Source organism: Phyllostomus hastatus, unplaced genomic scaffold (genome assembly GCF_019186645.2).
Source record: "Phyllostomus hastatus isolate PE091 unplaced genomic scaffold, TTU_PhHast_1.1 phas_scaffold_78, whole genome shotgun sequence".
NCBI classification, from domain to species: domain Eukaryota; kingdom Metazoa; phylum Chordata; class Mammalia; order Chiroptera; family Phyllostomidae; genus Phyllostomus; species Phyllostomus hastatus.
Genome location: NW_025334041.1, coordinates 1,770,349 through 1,794,262, shown reverse-complemented (window position 1 = coordinate 1,794,262; position 23,914 = coordinate 1,770,349). Strand labels below are relative to the sequence as shown.

Below are 23,914 nucleotides of genomic sequence, written 5' to 3'. Positions count from 1 at the left end.
CCTGCGGGAGGCCAGCATCTGACTGGAACGCAGAACCACGCTGGGCCGTCCGTGCCCGTCCGCGGCTGTGAGTCGCGGTGCCTGCAGAGAGGCCTGGACGGCGGGCTTTTCTGCCACGGAGCAGCGTGCCCGTGGCCCGGACGGGTCGCTTCCAAAAGCCCCGGGAGGAGCGTGGCTGGAGCGGCTGCTGCTGGGCCAGACCGCCCGGGTGTCCGCCCTTCCGTTCAGGAAGCACAGGAGGAGGAGGAGGACGAGAACTCGTGGGCCTAGGCGCAGAAAGCACCCAGGGGCCCACTGAGCGGCCCGAGTCGTGGGCCCGCTGCCTGGGAACTCCCCACCTGTGTGTCCGGGACCCGCTGGGCAACTGCCACCACCACGTGCCGTGGAATCTGAGGTCCCCCCGGAGCCGCCCGGCTCTGCAGAGCCCGGCTCAGAAACCCCTGTGTCTGCGAGCGTGTCAGAGCAAGGAGGGAAGACGGCCACCAGGCCGTGGGGGAGGGATGGCCGCACTCTGACCCTGGGTCCAGGCCACGGGGCCACCCCCACTCTGCCCCCCACACACAAGGTGGGTTCGCACGCTCCACGGGGGCTGGGGGCGCAGCAGGGGGGGGGGCCGGTCTCTCAGGGGCCTGGGGGCTGACCCTGCCAGCCCTGCAGGGTGGCCGCGGGGCCGTGGTAGTTTCACGAGGGCCTGGCTCCCCACAGGACAGACGCACGGGGAGAACCCTCCGCCACCCCCTCGGACCCGGGGTCCTCTGTCCCGCCAGTGGGTAGCAGGCCTCAGCGGGAGGATCGCCCCGGGCCCCACGACAGGCCATCTCAGACCACGTTTCTTCTGCCCCTCCCTCCATCCTGGGCGAGCCTGTGCCTGGCCACACTGCCCAGCACGGCGCGCCAGCCGCTCCGGGGTGGGGCCGCGGGGGCGACCTTCCCCAGTGAGGGTCAGCACGGCGTGGGGGTGGGAGACAACTGGTCCGCCCGGGGCGGGGGTGCTGTCTGCCCTTCCTCCGGTCTGGTCACGGGTAATGCAGCAGAGAGGGAACGCTACAAAACCCGCGGTGCGGCTGAGTGTCCCCTCCCCTGAGACGGCGAGGGCACGTCCAGCAGCAGCAGCAGCAGCAGCTGGGTGTCCAGTCTCCCCCTGGTGGTCTCCCCCCGGTGGGCTTCCCGGCATGTTCCCCGTGAGCCCTCCCAGCGGCTGCGGGAGGCGGCCGGCGGCCTCTCTGAGTCTCATTATGCATCTTGAACATGTATTTTTAGGCGGCGGAATCTGGCATCCTCCACGCAGCGGGGCCAGGAATAGAACGGAGCGTTCGGGTTGACCCCGGCCTCCCGTGGGAGCCGTGGCTCGCGAGCAGCTCTGAGGGACACGCGTTTGGCGGCCGGCTGCCACTGCCCAGCAGGCGGGTCGTAATGAGCGGAGGGGGGGCTCGGCCGAGGTCGGGGCGCGTGGAAGGAAGTGGCCTTTCCCATGCCGGCACCGCTTCGACATCACCCGCCCACAGACACCGTCCCGGCGGCCCCCGGGCTCGCTCACGGGGCTCCCCGCCGAGGGCTGAGGGGGTCGGGGGGGTGATCCGTGGAGCTCACCCTCCCGACGGTGCCGTCTTCACGGAGACTCCCCCCCACGGCCTCCGAGGTGGCCACGACGCCAACAAAAGTTGCAAGGGTCACTCACGGGGTCGCTCTATCGGGCCCACAGCCTCATGCAAACTCCACCGGCCACTTTCTAGGAAACGCTAGGCTGTGGGCATTTCTAGGGTCTAACCTGGGGAGTGGAGGGGAGGGTGGGGGCTGTTTTCCAGGGGACTCTCTCCAGGAAGATGGACAGGAGGAGGGGGCAGAGCCCGGGGGTGGGGCGTGGAGCCAGGGTGCGGGGGTGTGGTCTGCGTTTTTCCTGAGGCTTTGGCGTGGTTCGGGTTCCAGGGTAGACGCGGAAGGTGTTTCTTGTTCGTCCCCTGTACACCCAGTGGCACATGCGAAGAGGGAAAATTATAGAAAGCTGAAAACAAATACAAACAAAGAAGCGTAACTGTGCAGGTTTGAACACACTCCTGCCCAGAGTCAAGGGTCTGTCCTGGGAGTTTCAGAGCAGAGCTCCCTGACCGAATGTCCTCAGTGGAACGCAGTTCAAGAGCAAGAGGGACAGCGAGGAACTCGCGAGCTCGCGGCCGCTCAGTGACCGCTGGTGGCGGTGGCGGTGGCGGTGGTGTCGCTCTGAAGTGACTCCGTCGGGGTGCAGGGCGGGGGGAAGGGGTAGGGTACGCTAATGGCATGGAACGTGGAAGTGGGAACTGTGGGACACTGGATTCTCTCTCTCTCTCTCTCTCTCTCTCTCTCTCTCTCACACACACACACACACACACACACACACACACTGTACAAAACAGCAATGGCCCCTGCCTTACAGTGACACTACCCGTGATTCCCCACGTAAAGTCTTTGGAGAAGTGGCTTATCCCGGGTGTTGACCTGAGTGCGTCGGGGCCGCCTCGGGCCGGAAAGCAAGGACGAGTTCAAAGCCCCGTGAGACTGATGTCACGGAGGCCCAGGAGCTGCTCCAAGGGCCCCCACCAACAAGAAGAAAAGTAACAGACTACAGGAGTTCCGTTTTAAAAATGCAGCAGTCCCGAGTGTGTCGCGAGTCCGTGGTGCTACTCAAACAGGCAAAGGAGAGAGGAAGGGAAAACGTCGGCTAAATATATTCCGAAGAAATCGTGCAGCTTAAACATCCCCGACGGGCGGTCCAGGCCTGGGCAGGGCTGGTGACCGGACGCTCACGTCACGGGGGCAAGCGTGGCCGGAGCCCCGGGCGGCCAGTGACCCTCGTCCTCCAGTGTCCCCCCACAGAGTGCCCACCACTCCGAAGGGGGAGCACAGCCGTGCGGCGGAGCCGCCTGGCCGGGCCCCCCCACCCCGAGTTGCGCACAGGCTCCGAACCTGCGGCAGAGGGGCGGACGGCCTCACTCCACGGGCTCCGCGAGTGGTGCCGAGGAAACGGGGGTGCTTCCCTGCGGTTTTCTTGTGAAAACAGAAACCGTTTCCCGTGAGTCCGGGCATGAAGACGCAACTGGGCCCACGGGGGGCGCTCTGCAGACGCTGCCGCGTGCGCAGTCTCCCCCGCTGCATGTCTCCGGCAGCTCTGGGAGAGTGTGTTGTCGCAAGTGGGGCCGGGAACGAGCAGCTACCTTTTTTTTAAACATCTATGATCTTTTTTTAAAGATTTTATTTATTTATTTTTGAGAGGGAAGGGAGGGAGAAAGAGACAGAGAGAGAGAAACATGAATGTGCGGTTGCTGGGGGCCATGGCCTGCAACCCAGGCATGTGCCCTGACTGGGAATCGAACCTGCGATGCTTTGGTTCGCAGCCCGCACTCAATCCACTGAGCTGCGCCAGCCGGGGCAGCAGCTACTTCTAAAGGTCACGTACAGCGGGGACACTGGCTGAGTCTCTGATGCAGCGCCGAGCCCCCGCCTCCAGGTGCAGGCAGAGCAGCCCGCCCTACCTGCTGTGGGCCCTTCTGTGGAGGGGTTCCGAGTTGCTGTGCACCCTCTCTCGGTGGGACGCGGGGGTCTGCGGCTGCAGCAGTGCGGGAGATTCGTCCAGCGCCCCGCGCTCCGCCCTCACGTGCCGGGGGGCTCCTTGGGCGCAGACAGACTCACTTCAGCTTGCTCCCCCACCGGGCTCTGCGGGGGGCGGGGGGGTGAAGGAGGATTTGGGGAAAGCCTCGGGCTCCAGGCTCAGCCAGAGTTTCCTGCTGGTGGTTGTCACCTCCCGCCCTTCCCCGTCCAGGTTTCCACTTTCTGAGACAGGGTTAAGCCCTGCTTTGTGTCTGCGTGGCCCGAGTCTCGGGTGGGGGCCGTTTCTGTGGCAGGAGCCCCCCCGGGGCCGTTTTTACCCCTCCCTCCGTCCGCACCACCTGTCGGCGTGCCTGACCCTGTCAGTGGCCCGCGGTCTGGGCCAGCGCAGGCGGCGTGTCAGGCGTGAGGCACATGCAGATTGGTTCGGCAGTGCCGGCCTGTGAACGCACCGGACAGGAACCACAGCGCACTGAGACTCAAGGTGTCTGCCCCAGGACACAGTGTCTCCAGCCAGTCTTCTGCATCCGCCCAGGTGTCCCGGTGTCTCTGGACGCCTCGGATGGTTGAGGTGTTACTGCAATCAACTTGGCAAAGTTATTTTCCAGGACGTGAAGGTCAGGAAATAGATCTGACTCTTCTTTGGCATAGTTCTGTTGCTTTGGCGATGACTTGACTCATTTTCCCCTTAAAATCCAGCCCGGCCAGCAGGTGGCATGTTTGAGGCTTCTCTTATTTTTATTTAAAAAAAAAATTGCCATTGAAAATATTTTTCAGGGTCTTTTAAATGTAAGCTCCTATTTAGATAGTTACAGAGACTGGCTGAGCCAGGGGCGCTAGAACAAATAAAAAACGCAGTGATGATACTTTGTGTCTGTGGGAAGTAATCTTCAGTGAAACATCTGCTCCCTGGTGGTAACTTGGAGGACAGTGTATCACGTGTGCGCTGCACGCTTCCAAAACACGCATTTCAGCTCCTGCTCGGCACCGGGAGCCCTCCGGCCGGCAGCCCTCTGGGGAGGATTGAACAGGTGACTGAAAGGCTCCTGCCTTGGGTGGCTCGGTACCAGGGGTGGGTGGGGCCCGAGTCACCGCCCCGCCCCGCCCTCCCCCACGGTCCCGGTGTCCTTCAGTTCAAGTTCCGGGATGCGAGAACCCCGGCAGCCCAGGGCCACCCCTCTGCCGCCAGCTGTAGCTGGGCGGCCGTCTGATGTGTTCTGGTAACAGTTCACTGGTGTGGACCGTTGTTTCTCGGGGACCTTCATAGCCATAGCTGGAAATGTGACCGAGTGTCCCGCGCGCACACGCACACACACACACACACACACACACGTGTGTTCTCACCGAAGTGTGGACGAGGGCCGCCGGCAGGGCCGTCTTCAAGCCAGCACACCGTAGAATGGCGTCCCCGAGAACGGACCGCTCCTTCACAAACACTCACCCGCCTTGCTGCCAGTCAGCGTTTCCTGCGTTCGTGAGTTATATGACCGTGATACGGTGCCACACCTGTGCCAGGTTATGTAAGCGCCTGGCTGTCCCCCGCCCCCGCTGGGGCGGATGGCGGGGCGCGCAGGCCCGGCCTGCGTGTCAGGGACGAGGGTCACTCCTGCAGTTTTGGGGAGTGACCCCGTGCAGGGGTGGGGACGCACAGAAACGCTGGCGGGGAGGAGTCACGTCTACAGTGGGTGCCCGGGCCGCCCCGGCGCTGGCAGGACGGCGGGGCTCCTGGGCTGCCGGGACTTGGAGGAGGTGCCCGTGGCTCCCGCAGACGCCTGTGGCCTCCGTCCCCCGGGCCGAGCGGACAGTGACAGCCCGTCCGCTTACTTCACTCCTGTCATCCCAGTAGGTGCTTCCTTTTTTGCATTAAGACTAGGATTTGGGGGGCGGGGTGGGGAGGATTTAAATTCATGGAGTGATCAAAAGAAGTGAGATTTTCTAAATGCCACGAGATATTTTTAGTCCTTTCTGCCGGAAAGTCAATGGCACGTGCACGGCGCCCGGTGAGACCCGTAGGCGCCCGGTTTTGCGTTCGCAGGGATCTCTGTCCCATCGGAAACTGAGTCTTGCATCTCGCACTGCCCACCCTGTGGTGGTTTCCTTACCAGATGCTGGGTCCTCGGCAGGCGGCTCTTGTCTCCTCCCTAACTCTGTCCTTCCGACTCTGATCCTGTTGGCGGCGACCGCAGGAAACTCCTCACCTCCGAGCGGGGCGTCTCGGGGGACCCCCCCCCACTTCCCTCTGCTGCGCATCCATGAGGGGTCTGTCCTGACCTGGGACTCTGTGGTCGCAGGCTCTGTCGGCTGCAGGTGACCGGGCAGACACCAGTGAAGTGTCCCCTGTGCGCGCCCCGAGACCTGGGGCCGTGCCGTGTGGATGACAGGACGGCCCCGTGGAGAGTGCCCTGTGCGCGCCCAGCCCCAGTTACGGGATGTTGGTGTCCGTTCGCAGTTTCACGGTCTTTGCGGGAGCAACACATCCCCTGGGTGGGGACCCATCAAGGCCACGCTCTCGGCAGGCGGCCGGCTGCCAGGAGCTCCTGGAGGTGACGGCTGAGCGGGAGGACACAGACTTATGCTCCAGGGAAGGGGTGGGGGCGGGGGTCCAAGCCCCCGTGGGGCCCTGGGGAAGGCTCTGAGCCCCCACATCGGACCCGAGATTCAGCGGTGGTGGGGATCAGGCCCGAGTTTGGCTGGGACGCCGGTGGGGTGAGGGAGACTCGGGCAGTTTAGGGAGAGCGGAGGTTTCCGTTGAGTCCTGAGGCCGCTGCGAGCAGAGGGACCCCAGCAGCGAGAGCCTGGGCTGGACGGCAGGCGGGGAGGGAGGGGAGGGCGGGAAGGCCTCGCTGGGGCCGGAGGTGGACACAGGCCTGAGGACTGGGTGGGGCGTCCACACTCTTTTAGGGGTGTCCTCTTCAAGACACCCAAGAGCGCCCCAAAACGGTTGAAGTGCACGGTCACGCCTGGGTTTGCTCGCCCGGAAGCACCCGGACGGACCCGGAGGACGCGGGCGTTGATTGTTTCGCTCCTTCCTGTGCTCCTCCGTGACTGCCCCCGAACGTGCCGGTCGTTTACCAGGGACTTTGGGGGGCAAAGGCTCGGTCAGACTCAGCCCTCCCTGTCCGGAGCTCCCCGCCTGGACGTGGGTGAGCTGCAGACGCCCAGGCCAAGGTCGCGGGGCCCTGGGGTCGGGCACCCGTGTGCTGGTGACGCGTGATCGCCAGCTCTCTGGAGCGGTGGCGGTGTCACTGCAGATGTCACGGACACGGGACCCTGCGTAGAGCCCGATGCACAGCAGTGAGGCGGACGGTACCCCGTCGGTCACGAGCGGTGCGGTGTGTGTGCGTGGAGCCCCCGGTCGGGGGCGGCCGTGGCCGCGTGGACGCGTGGTGCGGCTCCGAGTGGGCGCTGGCGGCGTTTTCAGGGACCAGTGAGACGCGGGCGGGGGCTCCGCCCTTTCCTCGGTGACCCCGCCTCCTCCTCCTCCGCCGCCGAGCGGCGGCGTGAGTGTGGGGGCCCGAGGTGTGTCCCTGACCGTCTGTGCTGCTGGCAGTGGGGAGGGGGGGAGAGGGGCTCCGCAGCCCTCTGAGCCGCGTGCGCCCCAACAGCGTTCTGTGTCCCCGTCTGAGGTCAGGCCGGTCGCGGCCCACGGGCCGGGCTGCGTGTGGCTGTGCCCGCCGCCTGCAGGAGGCCTGCACACTTTTGGGGGGGTTTCATAAAAAAGCTAACGGAGAATATTATTTTATAAGGCAGAGGCGTTTTGTGACATTCCACGTTCAGGGTCCGTAGGTAAGATTTCACGGGACCCCTGTTCCTTCTTTCCTGACACATTGTTCTCGGGCTGCGATGGGGACACGGAGGGGCAGCACCGGACGCCACGCGGCCCGGGAAGCCCAAGAAGTCTGTCCCGTCTGGCTGCTCGTGGAGAAAGCCTGCTGGTGCCCCGTCTAGGCACCCGGCCACCGCCGAGGGCGCCCGGACCGGGAGTGCGTGCGCCCGTCTCCGGCTGCACCGTGGGGCGAGGCCCGAGAGCAGGGCGGGGCAGGGGACGCGAGAACGCCAGGGGCCTCGCCCCTCCCGCGGCCTCCCAGCCCCGGAGACGCCACCGCTGTAAACAACCTCAAGGGCACAGATAACAGTCCTGGGGGGGCGGGGTGGGAGGTGACCGCTGAGAGTTTATTAACTTTGTTCCTGACGCAGTTTATGTAATCGTGAGTGCATGGAATGTAGTTGTTAACAAGGGCCCTGTTCCTGACATTCCTGAGGCGTGAGCACCTGGAGGCACCTCCAGGGCCCCCTGGGGAAGGCCCCCGCTGGGCAGGGGGGATGGGGGCTGGGAAGGGGGGCTTCCGGGGCTGGGACTTTCAGGGTGAGGCGGCCGGGCCGGGGGCCAGCAGGGAGAGCTCCCGCAGAGGAGGGCGGGCGTCAGGTGGGCAGGGACCGACCGGGGGCTGGGCTGCAGCAGCTCGGGAAGGCGGCTGGGGGCTGCCGGACACACCCCGAGCCCCCGCCTCGGGTAGAGACGCGGGAAGGGGGTGGCAGCCGAGTACCCAGCACCAACGTGGCCCCTCCCTTGGCTTGGGCTGAGGAGAAGACACGGCCTTCCAGCTTGTGGAGAGACGGCGTGGGTGTGAGCACACGGGGTGTGTGTGTGTGTGTGTGTGTCAGCCCGTGTCTTCTGTCTGTCCCAGGGACACTTCCGGGGACAGGGGCGCGGGTGACGGACCCTCCTCGGCCGCGCTCAGCCCCACCCTCCTGGAAGTCACGAGGAAAGGGACTGTGTGTGTGTTCCCAGGACAAGGGAGGCTCCTGGAGCCGCAGGGGCAGGCGTGTTGTGTCAGAGCCCCCACTGGGTCTCGGGTCCGCTAGTGAGTCCAGTGTGGGTGGGATTTCCTTCTCCTCCTCTGTCCCCCGTGGGGTCTGAGGGCACAGAGCCCTGGGAGGCCCACGGTGTCAACAGAGCCCCCTGTGGCATCGGCCAGCACGCCCTGGGCTGCCTTTGCAGGGCCCAGCCCCTCCCCCCCAGCTTCCACTCGGCAGGTGAACCTGGAAGCTCCAGGGGCGTGTCCGGCCGGGGCGGGGGTGGGGGGGCCTGGGCCTGGTCCGAAGAACTACATAACTGCGGCTCTCTCGGCCACCATGCCCTCGCCCCGCACTGCTTGCAGTGCCCTGAGTGACGCTCCGGGACAGCGCCCCCTGACACGTCTCCGTGGTCACTCCTAGCGCGTTAGTGTTCCTAGACGGAGGTGGCTTTTAAAATCCCCCCTTGGAGTATTCCAGGGTCCTGCCCGAGGAGACCGATGACAATGGTTCCAGGGTTTTCAGTAACACCACGTGAAGGTTTCTGAAGCTGGCGTGGAACGGCAGGCGGGTCTGCGTTGTTACTGTAGCCCCTTCGTCCGGGGGAGGGGGGGCTGGCCCCGCAGGGCAGCCTGTGGTGCAGCGAGGTCAGCAAAGGCTGAACGCGACTGAACTCGACTTGCGCCGGAACGTCTCCCCGGACTTGACCTTTGAACATTGTTGCTGTTTGCGTTTTTCAGTGGCCTTGGCAGAGCTTCGGTGTAACTGTCTGTTGACTTGAAAAACTCCGCAGGCACATCTGTAGGAAGATGTAGAGAAGAAGTGTACTGCTTTATTTGCTTAAAAGCTTCGTGGGGTTTTTAAACAGGTTAGAAATGTCACAGGTTAGGGAAATGTCACATTTTAACACTGAAGAGACAGACACTAGAGGGTCCCAGTGGAGTGCCGGGTGAAGCAGACCAGGATGCAGGGACGGGGGTGGCGGGTTCTGGGGTCCGAGACCGGGAGCTTCAAGGAGCTCACAAGGAGGATTCAAGGACTCCCAGGCGCCCGGCCCTGAGCTGTATCACTTCGGCTTTGATTCGAAGGAAGCAAGCGGCAAGGAACAGGGTTGTCAGAGAAAATCCAGGAGGGCGGGGCTGCTTCCCGGGCCCTGCTGGGAGGCAGCCGCTGCAGGCCAAGGTGAGGGTTAGGTGAGCAGTGGGTGCAGACTCCAGCCTGGGCACGCAGGACACCAGGGGGCACCCCCACACCCCCTGCGTCAGGAAGTGGTGTGGGTGGGGAGGGCGTCAGTGGGCTGGGCTGTCCCCAGGGCTGGGGGACAGACAGTCGGGTGTGGTGGGCAGACCGGGAGCCGCCAGCCCCCCTCTGCAGACACCCCTTGTCCCCTGAGCGTCGCCCACCCCAGAGGCCTGCCCTGTGCATTCTGCACACGCCGCCCCTCCCCCGGGGTCGGCGCGCCTGTTCTCAGTTACTGGCGGGGGCCCCGAGCTGCAGAGGGATGGCCAGGAAGGAGCCCACCCCGGACCCATGGGACCCCCACATCAGCACCGCCCCCCCCTTTAGACGGCACTGCCTGGAATTATCCTTGCCCGAGGGCTTTGAGCTCCCACCTGGTGCGCGTCAACACCAAGCGCGAAGGAGTGTCTGTTACCGGCCATGAGCTGTTATATGCAGGAGGGGACCCACCCCCGAAAAAGAACGTGCTCACCTGGGGGGAAGGGGAAGGGCCCCGTGGAGCTGCCCACCCCCCCACCACCCCGCTGCTCCCTCTGCAACCCAGACCCCCGCCCTCCTGCAGGGCGCCCTCTGCTGGCTGCCGGCGCATCCAGCCCCCTCGGGACGGGCCTCCCTCCTGCAGAAATGGATTTTCTCTCCTTTGCACGACTCCGGAGACCCTCCCTTCTCTCCTGGCACCGGCTGTTCTCCCGTTTGCCCGCTTCCGAACCCTGCGTCACAGGTGAAGTCCCGTGCGATGGGACCCGGGTTTCCTCACTGCCAGGTGTCCCCTTGCCCCCACTCTGCCGGTGCTGGGTCCGGCCGGTGCTGCCCAGAAAAGCCTGGGGCTTTGGTGAGTCTGGACCCCCAAACTTTAGGCCGATTTCCTCTCCCGGGAGGTGAATGGGCCAAGGCCGGCCCCCGCCCCCAGGAGGGGGCGTAGTTGAAACTCTCGTTGCTTGATGGGGGGCGTAGCCCGGGTTGAGGGACAAGGGTACGACTTTCTGCTAAGTTGTTCTTGTGACCCTTAGGGAGTGAGTGGCCTCTGGCTGGGCAGGACAAGGTGGGGGCGATGGGGGCTGGGGGCGCTCTAAGCAGGACGGGAGTGGAGGGGGTGGGGGGGATGGCCGGGCTGGGAAGTCCACCTCATCTCACCCTTCCGGCCACCACAGCTGGATGGGGCGCCCGCCCAGCTTGGACACAGCTGCTGTCCCCGGCCCCTCTGCTCACGTGTTGTGCTCTAGTATCGTTCTCTTAAAGACACCCCTGCGCAACCCGGGGCCCCTCCAGCCCGGCTCGGCCCCTGGGGCAGGTGCCGCAATCAGGGAGAAACCTGGGGTGCCAGGCACAGGGACCGCTCGGAGAGGCCGAGACTTCGGACTCTCCCTTCCCCGTGTCCGGCGTCGGGCTGACCGGAGGCGACGGCCCCCGGAACCCGCAGACTTGCAGTAAAACCTCTGGCGCTCCTGCGGGGTGGTTTGAGGTGGGCGGGGCTAAAGGCAGGCCCCGGGCAGCAGGCAGAATGGACCTGTCTGGGGACAGGGAGGGCCCTGCCTCCCTCCGGCCCTCTCCCTCTGCTTCCCGCAAGGATGGGGGGAGGCCCAGCGGGCGGCGGCAGGCCCTGCCCGGAGCCAGGGAGACTGACAGAGTGCCAGACGACACGGGACCAGCGTGGCCCGGCCGACCTGGCCTGGCGTTCCCCAGGCTCCTCGGGGCGTGCCCTTCCCTGGGAACTCTCGGTTTTGGTGGTGACCGGAAAGCAGGCCTGGCTTTGCTGGACAGCCCTGTGCCCCCCGGGGGCTGTGGGCAGGTCCTCGGGGCCCGGCGGAGCCTTGGGGGCCGCGGCAGTGGAGCCCTGAAGCCGCCGGCTCCAATGTCCCCAGGCCAGGGACCGGCAGGCCCTATTTTGAGCCACAGTGTTCCCGGGGGAGGTTATCAGGTGTCATATTTTCAGAGGAGAATTAAAGGCGCCCAGGACTTCGCTCTCGGCCCAGCAAACGTCCCCGTCGACACCCAGGGCCCCGGGGCCTCTGGCTCCGCCTGTGCTCTTGTCGTGCCCCCCCGCCCGCAGTTTCTGCCGAGGCCGCCTTTGATTGCAGAGCACGCCAACCTACACACAGTGCCACTTCTGTGTGTTCTAGGTGGCGAATGTCAAATTCACTGCCAGCGGCAGCGGATGCAGGCTATAGCTGTTCTTACGTTACACACGCCCGAGTTTGCTTGCAGGAAGGTCCCCACATGCAGGGAGGCAGTGAGAACCCAGGCTCAGAACTCAGAGGTTCCCCAGGAGACCTCCGGTGACAGGGGACACAGGGACGGCCCTTCCCGGAGACCCAGCGTGGCTCTGTGAGGCGGGGCCGGGAGGGGGCGCGGCTGCGGCACTTTCCGGCAGGTTCCCAGGGCCCCGCTCCGATCCAGTTACTGGCCGCGCCGCGAGCGGGCTCGTCAGATTTCCCGCTTTTCAGTGCTTCACAAAAGGGGCAGAGCCGGACCCGGCTTATCGCCGGCGGCGGCGGGTGCATTTCAGAGCCCGGGCATCCTGTCTCCCCTCGCGCCCCGCGGTGTTTATCCCAGGGTCCCCACTTGGGTTCGTTCCTGGTTTTCACACGTTGCTAGAGGGAACTCGATCCGGCCCTGCCCCGCGTTCCCACCGGAGGGGAGTGGGCCCTGGTGTGCGGCTCCCTGAAAGCCAGGCTCGGCCGCCCCTGGGCCTGGCGCCCCGTCTGCCCGCGATGGGCGGTTTATTGATATTTCCCGCTCCCTGCCCGCCCCGCCGGGGGGGACTGGAGGGACACCGGGGGTCTCCCGTGGGGCTTTAGAGCTAAAACCAGTGCCAGCGAGGCCGCGTGACTCCTTGGGTGCGACAGCGAAGCCCAGAGGTTTTCTGTCAGTGCAAACAGTCCCACGTCTGCTGCCCCCCCAAGGGGGTGAAACCAGAAGGGACTCCGTTTCACTGAACCTCTGCGGGCGTTCCCTCTGGAGTGCACGCAAGAGCGGCTCGACCCCCGCGTTTGTTTTCTCTCCTTCCTCCTGGGGTCGGCGACGACCCGCCGTTTCCATAGTGACGCGTGGTGTCGTTCACTCCGGGTCCACTCTGTGACTATTTATAACTCGATGCCGCAATCGGCGGGCGTCCCCGGTAGTTTCGTGGAAAATGGCCACCGATGGCCCAAGCCGGGGAGAGGGGGCTGCCGCGCACCGTGGGCAGGAGCGCCGCTGCCCCAGGCGGGTCAGCTCTGTTGGGGGTCGGGGGCAACCCCTCTCCAGCCGTGAGGGCGCCTCCTCCTGGGTGCTGCCCAGCCTGGAGGCTCCCTGAGACGTGGCCGGCTGCCCGGCACCCTCCTCGGACCCCCGCTCTGCCTTCCTGCCCACCCTTGCGCAGTTTAGAAAGCCCGCGACTGTGAACGCGGGAACCAGGGCGACTTGTGCTTCCGCGTGCTGGGCCCGCGGGCGGCGGGCGGCGGGGGCGTGTCGGCGGGCAGCGGCGAGCGCGGCCTGAGCCTGCATCGGGTGGCACCTGCATGAATAAGTCACGAGGCCGCCGCATCCCAGGCCTCCCCCCGGGCTTGGTCTCACAGCGCGGCTCCCGCCCCGACGCTTCTGGACGGCGACTTTCCTTTCCTGGGGGACTGGCTACAGGGCCCCCCGCCCCCGGAGAGCCCCCACTCTCCCCCGGGGGTGGAGAGGGCGCTGGCTGGGCATGTGCGCCAACACGGCCAGGTGGTTGGGGAATCGGTGAGTTTGCCCCCCCCGCCCTGACCTGCCCCGCTCCCTCCGATGGGAATGCTCCCGGCCCAGGCGACACTGCGGCCTCTCTGGACGGAGGGAGCCGCCCTCCTGTCCCGCTGCTCAAGGCCTGCGTCCAGTTCTCTCTGATACGCGCGGGCCGCTCTGCGTGGCTTCCCCGCGGGGGCTGTGCAGGGAGGGCCGTGGCCCACACCCACTGGCCCCGGGGCCCCGGGCGCCGGGTAATCGCTGTGGGAGCCCGCGCCCGGTGCCCCGCTCCGAACACGAGCCGATGTGCGCTGAGATACCGGCGTTCCCACGCGCCCGGCCAGGTCTAGAGTTCGGCGGGCCTTACGGGGGGGGTTTTGTTTTTGTGTCTCTGAGAATCCTGTCGGGAACGTGAGTCTTTTTGTGCCGCGTTTCTGAGAGCAACCCCAACCCCAGGTCAGAGCTGAAACTCTGTGGTGAGGGTGATCCCGCAGTCGGGTTGGAGTGCATGTGCTGCACATTGGGGCTTTTCTCGGGCGTCTTGGTGAGCGAGCTTCCACTCCGACCTCCGGAGACAGGAGGCCGCTTGTGTTCTTTGCTGATTAACCCCAGAGGGCACACCCCCTGTTACAGGGAAAGTAACTGTAGCGGCCGGCCACCGGGCGGCGAGGGCCGGCCAGGAGCCAGAGCCGCACCCGAGACTCCCCTCGCTCATCCCACTTAACCCCTCATGTAAACCCCCCCAGGTGAGCCCGGAGATCTCTCTCTGGCCCACAGGTCTCGGGGTGTCGGCCGAGTAAAGCCGCCTGCTGGACCGGGGCTTGCGTCTCTCTGACCCGGAGCGCGTCTCCGGGGCTGGCGGGCGCGTTGCAGCTGTGAAACGGTGTGCAAAGGCGGTCTGTCTGTCTAGGTTGCCCTCGGAGGTGGTGTTTCCGCGGGGACAGCCGTCCCCCTGCTTGGTCGGGGCAGCGTGGAGGTGCTGTGTTTGCAGCCGGGCGTTCCCTCACGCTGGAATGTGGCTTCTAACGGGACGGTTCCCTGGGTCCCCTTTTTAGCCCCCGCGTGTGTGGGCCTCGGGTTGAGGTTTCTCTCGGTTTAAGTTTTGTTTCTCGGAGCAGAGGTGACGGGAAGCATCAGGGGCCTTGGCTTGCTTCTCCCCGGTTAGAAGGAAGGAATTCCTGTCCTGGCAGGAGCCTGGCCCTGGTGTTGGGAGGGAGATGCTGAGCGGGGGGGGGGGTGTGGCGGCGACTCTCCCCAGGGCCCCTGACAGCGCCCGGCCGTGTGCGGAAGTCACCAGCCTGCCGAGGTCCTGGGTGCCTCCCGCCCGGAGGAGCCCCGGGGGCTGTGGGGAAGCTCCAGCAGGGGCTGGAGGTGGAGGGGGCTCCGACTCTACTTAGAAACACGGCAGGTTCACCCAGACCGTGTCACCACAGAGGGCTCGCGTCGGAGACTCGGGGCCACCGAACCCACCAGGGGCAGGGGTGCCCGTGGCGGGGCTGGCCCGCTGCATGGAGAGGCCTCGGCCGCTGCTCTGGCCTCTCCAGCCGTGCGAACCTCCGTCCGTCGCCCCACCCGCGGCACGGGAGGCCCCGCCGTCCCGTGGGGACTGACCGTGCACGAAGGCCCGGGCCGCGGGCTCAGAAGTGTCCCCGAGCCAAGAGCCACGAGCCCAGTGGCGGGACCCGGGACAGGGAGCAGGGGACCCGACGGGGCCAGTGCTGTCCCCTCAGCTGTGCCCGCCGTCCTCGGGGCTGGGCCGGGCTGCCTGCACGGCTCTCCCTTCTCCGAGGTGCTCACTCGGGCGGGGGCAGCCTGGTCCCCGAATCCCAGTGGGGGTGCCCCCCGCGCTGGCTCCAGCAGGGCTGCGAGCCGCTCTGGGCCCCTGCTCTGGGGTGGGGGCCAGCCAGCTGCCGGTCAGAACGCCCCTGATCGAGGAGGACCCGTGAATGTGAAGTGGGCGGTGCCCTGGGAAGGGCACGAGGGGCCACTGCGCCAGGCGGGGCCCTGGTCCTGGGGCGTGCGTGCGGGCGGAGAAGGGGGGCGGGGACAGTCCAGAGGGGAGGGAAGAGCGTGTCCAGCAGGGGGAGCGGCCTGTGCGGAGGCTGCCGGTGGTGGGGGGGGTGGACCTTGCCAGTCAAGGTGCACACGGAGGGGCCGGTGGGCGGACACGGCCAGGGGGTGGGAGTCGCTGAGCTCGGGACCTCAGGCCCCACACAGCGTCGTGTGCTGTCCCGTCCCAGTGCCAGCGCACAGGGACCGGCTGCGGGGCTGAAGCAGCGACATGGCCCTGCGGTGGAGTCCGTTCTGAGTGACACTGTGCAGTGGGACCTGCCAGCAGAAACGGGGTGCAGGGCGGGGAAGGAGCCTGTTGGAAATCAGGGGGCTGCCAGGGGGCCCCGGTTTTCCTGCATGCCCACAGCACATGCTGTGCGCCAGCTCCCTGCCAGGCAGCCAGCGAGTAAATGGGTGGAAGTCGCATAGGCGTGTCGCTCGGGGGAGCTGCCGCAGCCCAGCCGCCGACGCCAGTGCCCACGGAGCTGGGCCGTGGGAAGCAGTGTGAGGGGCAGCAGGAACCCTCAGGGTGGCCGTGGGGCTGCGCGGGAGAGGAAAGGTGCGTGGGCTTCCCGTCCCGTCTGCAGGTCTTGCCCCCCCCGGGCTCCTGCGCCGGGCAGGCTGCTCCCCTGTGCAGCAGCGGGGTTCTCTGTGGCCACCCAGGGGCGGGGGGGGGGCAGGCACGGAGTCAGCCCGTCGGGGGCCTCTGACTCGGGAGCAGGCCCCCGCAGCCCTGTGTCCCCAGGCAAGTTCCCAGACCCAGCGGGCGGCCCTGGGCTCCGACGTGGGACCCGGCCGGCTCGGCCCGGAGGTCTGGACAGCAGACACGGGGTGGTTTAAGCTCAAGCCACTTGGAACCCCAATGGGTGACCTTCGAGATGCCAGAGATGTTTCCACAGACAGTGTTTGTTTTGTAAGTAGTTTCTGCAGGACACGGCCGGCCGTTCAAGCTGGAGGGCGCCGAGGGAGGGCGAGCCCCCTGCGCGGGGACCCACGGCCTCTCCATGCGGGGCTGAGAGGGCCTCCCCAGCGCAGGCCCCTGCTGCCCGCCGGGGCACCTGCCCCTGCGCCCTCCGAGCCAGGTCGCAGGGGCGCCCCGCGCACCGCGCCGGCCAGACCTTCCGAGAGCAGCCTGTGGAGGTGTTCGGGGTCTCAGGAGACCTCTTAATGTTTCGCTTTGTTTTGTTTTTTCTAAGAGAGCCAGAACCTCATTCCGTTCGTGTGAAGTGTCTGAGGGTGTTTGCACAAGGCGCACACACGTGTGCCCACACCACACACTGCGCTGGAAAACGGCCTCAGTAGGGGGGTGGGGGTCGAGGGTGCCTGTGGAGTGAAGGGATCCCCGTGGGCCTGGGACGGGCAGACGGGGCTGTGGGACGGGGCCCATTTGGGCAGACATTGGTGCTGAGGGCTCCTCGGTGCTGATGACGGGCGTGGGGGAGCGTGATGGGGCTGTCTCTCGGGGGGCTCTGGGGGCTGGGGGCGTGGCTCGTTGGGAGTGGAACCCTCACACCCCCCCCACACACCCCCTGCCCTTGTGCTGGCTGAGCCAGAGAGGGCGTCAGTAGCGTCTCCCTTCTTGACTCTGCTGTGGAGGGAGTTCGAGCCGCCGCATGACTCCCCGGCCGTACACGCAGCCCCCGCCGGGAAACCCTCTCTTCCTGGACACGGGCAGCAAGCCCGTCTTCTCTGGCGCACATCGGGGAGGGGGTGCTGGCGGCAAGGGGGCCGCTCGGGATGGGCCTGCAGCCGAGACCCTCGGCGGGTTCACCCGGCCTCCACCGCCGCCTCCTCTCCGCGCGGATGTCCCAGTTGTGGGGTGTGGGGACAGCTCCTCCTCCTCCTCACGGACACCGGAGCTCAGGGCGGCTAACGGCTCTGGCTCAGGAACAGCCATCTGGGTTTGACAGTAGCCCCGGCGCCCCGAAACCCCGGAGCGGGGCGCCCAGACTCCTTTACCCCTCAGACAGGGACGGGGCCAGAGCCTGCTCAGGGCGGTTGTGAGGGGCAGATGCGTCATTCACATTCCACCCTCGGACCAGGGCGACACAGGCTGGCCGCCCCGTTTCTGCTCCTACAGATGGAGAGAAAGAAAGAATGGGATGGGTGAGAACGAAGCATAAATATTATACCAATGGGCCCTGGCTGGTGTGGCTCAGTGGATTGAGCTCGGGCTGCGAACCAAAGGGTCGCCAGTTCGATTCCCAGTCGGGGCACATGCCTGGGTTGGGGGCCAGGTCCCCAGTGGGGGCCATGTGAGAGGCAACCACACACTGATGTTTCTCTCTCTCTTTCTCCCTCCTTTCCCCTCTCTCTAAAAATAAATAAAGTCTTTAAAAATAAAATACACCAGTTTCCTAAAAAAAATTTTTTTTTAATTGTACAAGTGATGATGCAGATGTAAGGCTTTTAACCAGGAGGAAAACAGAATGGATGGCTGCCCATTTGTCATAGGGGAAGCTGTGACCCCGAAGTCCCTCCTCAGTCTGGTGCCCACCACGTGACGCGAACCACGGTAGTCCGTGGCCTCCTCTGAGCCCCGCTTGCTGTGCTTCCTTGTTTGTACATGGTCTCGCTCGTCTGACGAGTAATGCGGGTGCCAGTGCTACCAGTGCTGTCCTAGAGAGACCGGGAGAGGCCGAGACGCGAGAAGAGTGAAACAAGCGTCCTATTACCCGCCACCCAGGGATCGTGGTTGTTCGTTCTTTGCTGTATCTCTCTAGACGGTGTTGTGGCGCATGGCTACAATGTGTACCTTGCTTCGAAACAGGATTTCCCTCAACAAAGGATACTTTGAAGCTTGTTTCCTAACAAACCCGTATTGAGCGTGCTGGCCGGTCCAATCGTTTCCTCCGAAAGGCTGTGTAAGCAGCACCGGTGTGACATTGTTTCCCAGCGCCACGACCTCCGGGGAGTGTCTCGCACGGACTTGCGGTCGCTCTGTCTGCTCTCACAGAGGATGCTCTGAGCACCCTTGAACCTGGCACCGTGCGCACCTGCGGGGCTGGTTACTCCTGCAGGACACACTCGCAGGAGTGGGGCGCCGTGTCTGACACTGCCCGCCCGGGTGCGGCCAAGCAGCGGGCGCTGCAGGAGGGGTTAAGCCGCAGGGGCCGGGCTCGCCCGCCGCGGGCTGGCCAAGCAGAGCGGGCAGGAGGGGGCGGCGGCGGGGCAGCCGGGCGTGTACCCCGCTTCACATCCCGGCGTCCGCAGCCCCTGCCCTGGAAGACGGGTCTCTCGGACCCTCAGTTTTCTCAGCGGCAGGTCTGCTGAGGACGCAGTGAGGCCAGCTTGCCGGGGTCACTGTCACCGTAGGTCCCCATGTCTAGGAAGTGCGAGCTGTTATCATAAAACACCATGGCCCGTATGAAATAGGTTCTTATACATAAGTAAGTGTGCGTATGTGCACTGATAACATACACGCATACAAACACATGCACGTACATAGGCAGAGTTCACAGAGAGTGAAACACCTGCACAAAGCAAGGGCGGGCCCTCCCTGAGCGTCTGGAGGAGACGGGAAGTTCTCAAACTGACCACCAGGGGGCGACTCATGGTCAGGGGCCGGGGTCTCCTGCCAGGGGGCCTGAGACTCACGGCCTGGCCACACTCGCCGCCCAGCTGGCCGGCCGCCCGGCCAGGCCAGCCCCAGTGCTGGGAGCTTTACGACCCACAGAATGTCTAGTTTTGTGTTTGATGCTTGTCCAAATGGATCGTAATTATATTGTTTGCTCAGGTGTGTACTGCTGCTGCTGTTGCTACTGAGAGCTTTATAATTAAAAAAAAAATAAGTGCCCACGGACCGGTTTTAACCACAGACCGGTTTTAAAAGGCCTCTCCCAGGGTGGGGCGACGGCGCCCACCCAGGAGTGGGACTCGGGCTCCCACTCAGGGCCACCGCGGGGCGCTGCCCACGGCGGGCCGTTCCTTCCCGAGTGGGAGACGTCGCTTCATTCCGTCCCCCCCCCCGCCCTCGTTCCAGGAGGAAGATGAAGGCGCGCGCGCCCCCGCCCCCCGGGAAGCCCCCCACCCCGACGGCGCAGAGGGGACAGAGCCCCCACCGCAGCGCGTCCCCCGCCCGCCCCCAGAACCTGCTGCACCTGCAGGAGAACCTGCGCGACAGGGCGCTGGACCTGACCGTGGTGCTGCCCAGCGGGCTGGAGAAGAGGAGCGTGGTCAGCGGGAGGTAAGGGCCTGGCCGCGGGGTCGGCCTGGGGGCCCCCCCGACCTGCCTCACCTGGCCGGCCCCGCGAGCTCCCCTCAGTCCAGGACCCAGAGCGCAGCACGGCACACCTCCCCAAGAGGCGCGCTGGGCTCACGCAGGGCGCGTGGGTCACGTCCCATGCCAGGCGGGCGCCCAGCCACCTGCCTGCGCTGGCACCCCGGGCACTGCAGTTGCACCGCCAGGGGCACCCCTGAGTGAACCGCCCAAGTGTCCACTCACGGGCTGACCCACTGAGGGTTCGTACACTGGCAACCCACTCTCTGAAGTCAAGTTTAGGCTGGGAAATAAAATCTTGCCCTGGCCGGTGTGGCTCAGTAGATTGAGTGCTGGCCTGTGAACCAAAGGGTCATCGGTTCGATTCCCAGTCAGGGCACATGCCTGGGTTGTGGGCCAGGTCTCCAGTAGGGGGCGTGTGAGAGGAAACCACACATTGATATTTCTCTCCCTGTCTTTCTCCCTCCCTTACCATCTCTCTAGAAATAAATAATTAAAATACCTATAAAAAATAAAGTCTATTTAAAAAAATCTGACCCACGGATTTTAAACGTAAGGGAATCGGTCTCCAGACTTGTGGGTTCCACTGGTCTGAGGATGGGGACCACTTCCATTCTTAGGCCCAGCCCGCTCGGGCCAGGAGCCAGGGCTCCGGGTCGAGGGCTCCTCCTCTCCCCGCAGGGGCACAGCCTCCCCCCCCCCCCGTCCACGCGCCGCGGGCTTCATCCCCAGAGGAGCTCCTGTCCATGGGCTCGCCACGCACCACGCTTTACCGTGGTCGTGTTGCTGATCGATTTTGTGCAGCTGCTACGGTCGTTACTGATGGCTTCGCTGTAAAAAGCCTTCACGAAGTCACGGGAAATGGAAACGTGAATGTCGACGCAGCGCTTACTGCAGTGGGCGCGACGGAGCGGTCAGCTACGGAGACTTCCCGGCAGGACCGCCAGCTCCCGCCTGCTGAGGCCGGAGCAGCCCTTCTGTTTTTTTTTTTTTTTAAGATCCCATCCATCTATTTCTAGAGAGGGAAGGGAGGGAGACAGAGAGAGAGAGAGAGAAACATCAATGTGCGGTTGCTGGGGGCCGTGGCCTGCAACCCAGGCATGTGCCCTGACTGGGAATCGAACCTATGACACTTTGGTTCGCAGCCCGCGCTCAATCCACTGAGCTACGCCAGCCAGGTCAAACAGAGACCTACAACGGTATGGCAGCGGTAGGATTCGAACCCACGCCATTGAAATGACTGGAGCCTAAATCCAGCGCCTTAGACCACTCGGTCACGCTACCTCCCCAGGAGCAGCCCTTTTAAGGAGCAGAGGTGGGGAGGGGGCGGGGCCATTCGGGACCTGGGCATTTTATTCTCGTGAATACGCTGGACTCGGTGAGGCACCAGTTTTATTTTTAAGTATCAGTTTTCAGGGTCTACCTAAACCTTATTAATGAAAATTTATATTTAAACTTAAGCTTTCTAATGAACATTCCAGGTGCTCGTTTAATGGGTAAAGGGGTCCATACGTTTTTTAAATTATCCACGGGCCCTGTGAACAGATGCTGGAGAAGCAGCCCTCAGCCCCACCCCCCGGCCGGGGCGTCTGCCGGGGCTGGAGCTGCGAGGTTGGGGCCCCAGCACCTCCCACACAGGCCCTGCCCACCTGCCGGGGAGTCCACAGGCTGCCCCTCTGGGTACCTCCTGATGCCCTGAGGCCCTGGTGCCGAAGCGAGGGCTGCATGGGACCCACAGGGCGGCACCAGAGGCCCCCGCGGCGGGGATGGCGTAGATTCGGCAGACTTTATGACTTCGGTAGAAGTGCCGTGCCCTGGACAGGGACGAGGCCCTCGGCCGCCCCCACTGCGTGGAAATCGGACGTGGCCTCTCCGGCATCCCTGTCCCTTCCGTGGGGTCCCTGACAGCCCGCTCACCGTCCCCTGGTCCCGAGCGCCCCCACATTTGGGGAGCGGTGCGTACTCACACTCTGCTCTGTCCAGCTCTCCCCCAGGGTTTCAGGAAGAGCCCCGTGAGAAAAACAAAAAGACCAGTTTGCTTCTTTTTGACACCACTAACTCATGCGAAAACATGTTGAAGTCTCTTTGTATCTGGAAAGTAATACTTATTTTTAAGAAAGAAGCAGAACAATTGTACTCACTTTTTAAGTTTAAAAATAGAGACCACACAAATGATGACAAATAATTTCAAGTCTACATTCTGGGCACTTAGAAGATGTTTGGGGAACAGAGATAAAGAAGTAGGAGAAGAAAAGATAGGAATAAATAAATAAATTTGTTTAGCAAACTCTGGCATCAAATTGATAGGCTGGCACTGTCCTAAGAAAGGCATACTTTCTTTAGGAAATAAAGAAAAAGAAAAGAAAGAAAGCTGTAATCTTCTTCAAGTTAAAACTTTCAGGGGTTTTTTTTCAGATTTTATTTATTTATTTTTGGAGAGGGAGCAAGGAGGAAGAAAGGGAGAGAAACATCAATGTGTGGTTGCCTCTTGCACGCCCCCTACTGGGGACCTGGCCCACAACCCAGGCATGTGCCCTGACTGGGAATTGAACTAGTGACCCTTTGGTTCTCAGGCCGGCACTCAATCCACTGAGCCACACCAGCCAGGGCAAAAATTTCCTGTTTTTAAGGCACACAAACAACTGAAAATCTAACATCTCGTGCCCCCTGGGTACAGCAGGTCCCCACATTACATCTTGTTCAGCTGTCGTTTTGTTAGAACGTTGATGAGATGCTGTAGGCGGAACTTACTCTTGCTTACATCAGTTAGCCTTTGGCAAAACGGGTTTCGTGGTATGCGGTGTCCCCTAGAAGTCTCGCGGAACCCACTGATGGGACTGTGGGAGGACTCCATGCACTGCCGCCGTGGTCACTGCCCCGACGAGATGCCAGCCAGCTCACCACGGAGGTAGCTGGAAAGCTGACTCCTTTCCCAGCTCGGTGGTTTGGGCCTGGCACCAGCTCCGAGAATGCCAGGGTGTGGCGGCACCCTCGTGCCCAAGGACTCTGTGCGCGGCCGCTGTCTTTCCTGGGAAGCTTGCCCACCCACCCGCTGGCCCGCCCATTCTCTCCCGGCCTGGGGGGAGGGTGCAGACCCCGCTGACCACGCCCCGCCTCCCCTTGCAGCCACGCCATGATGGACCTCCTGGTGGAGCTGTGCCTGCAGAACCACCTGAACCCGTCCCACCACGCCCTCGAGATCTGGTCTCCGGACTCCCAGCAGCCTTTGAGTTTCAAGCCAAACACGCTGGTGGGGACCCTGAACGTGCACACCGTGTTTCTGAAGGAGAAGGTGCCTGAAGAGAAGACGAAGCCCAGCCCCCCCAAGATGCCCGAGGTCAGTAGGACGGGGGCCCACCGCAGCCCAGGGACACACAGACGCCTGCGGTGGGCGCAGGTGCCGACGGGGGAGCCCCTGCTACCTCCCCGACACCTGCACACGGCTGGGGAGGCGGGACTTCCTCCGTGCCAGGCAGGGTCGGGCACTGAACTGGGTTTATTTGAGAGGATGGAAGTTTCTGGAATTTTAGAATGTCCGTTGCTGTGACGTTGTTCCTTCGGACACGTCAGAAGAAGACGTGGTCTAGAGTGCAGGCAGCCATTCCGGCTCCCAGCACAGGTGGACTCGGTCTACCCTTCCGCACTTGCCAGGTGACAGCCACGTGTCACAGGCAGCTACTGAGCCGGTGCAGCTAGTGTGACCGAAAAACTGAACTTGCAGTTTATTTCCATGCCAGTAACCACAGTGGCCACCCTACTGGACCAGGCCTAGAGGGTCCAGTTCGGGTCTGGGGGTCTTCCTGCCCCAGGGAGCAGGCCGGATGCGGATGTGAACATTTTCCTAGAGATTGGGGATGAGGGCAGAGATTTTCTTTTGAAAAATCGGTGTGAGAAATACTCATTACAATTGGAAAATATTTTATCATATACATAGATTTATTTTAGGCTTTTAATCATCGATCCACATTAATCCCAGCTGCTTACTGTGCTTTTTAGTAAGCATTTGCTATGGTTCTTTAGGTCCAATTGTGAGTAATGCTATTTCATTCATTCAGATTCTTAGAATATATACAAAGTTTTCCTGCTTTTAAAAATGGCAGTTTAGCCCACAGTCCATGTCCTGGGAATTCTAGGTCCGGGCAGTTAACACATTCTAACTGATGCCGTCCGCCCTCAGTGTGGAAGTTTCCCCGAATTCTTCCAGGAAAGCCTGTGTTTGGGGCAGAGATACCTTGGTTACACCCTGTGGCTTCCCTTTCCTTCCCGCCCCCCAGGCACAAACTCTGCGGGCAGGTGAGCCCAGGGCGGTGCCTGATGCCCGTTCCAGAAACACGG

At 63.6% G+C, this 23,914-nt stretch overlaps 1 protein-coding gene and 1 non-coding gene across 6 annotated transcripts in view; one reads left to right on the top strand and one right to left on the bottom strand.

The window, feature by feature from the left end:
• The window catches only part of COBL (cordon-bleu WH2 repeat protein), a 114,855-nt gene that overhangs the window by 23,725 nt on the left and 67,216 nt on the right, over positions 1-23,914 (top strand). For 4 of the 5 annotated variants that reach the window (XM_045826912.1, XM_045826909.1, XM_045826910.1 and 1 more), the window contains exons 1-3: positions 4,975-5,421; positions 19,343-19,546; positions 22,706-22,916. In XM_045826912.1, coding sequence (XP_045682868.1) covers positions 4,979-5,421; positions 19,343-19,546; positions 22,706-22,916 — 858 coding nt within the window. In that variant the 5' untranslated portion in view covers positions 4,975-4,978. Of the gene's footprint in view, positions 1-4,974; positions 5,422-19,342; positions 19,547-22,705; positions 22,917-23,914 lie in introns of those variants that run through there. The other variant, XM_045826911.1, reaches the window with a different exon arrangement.
• TRNAL-UAG lies at positions 20,782-20,863 on the bottom strand. Its single transcript has one exon. It is a non-coding gene; the product is annotated as a tRNA-Leu (tRNA).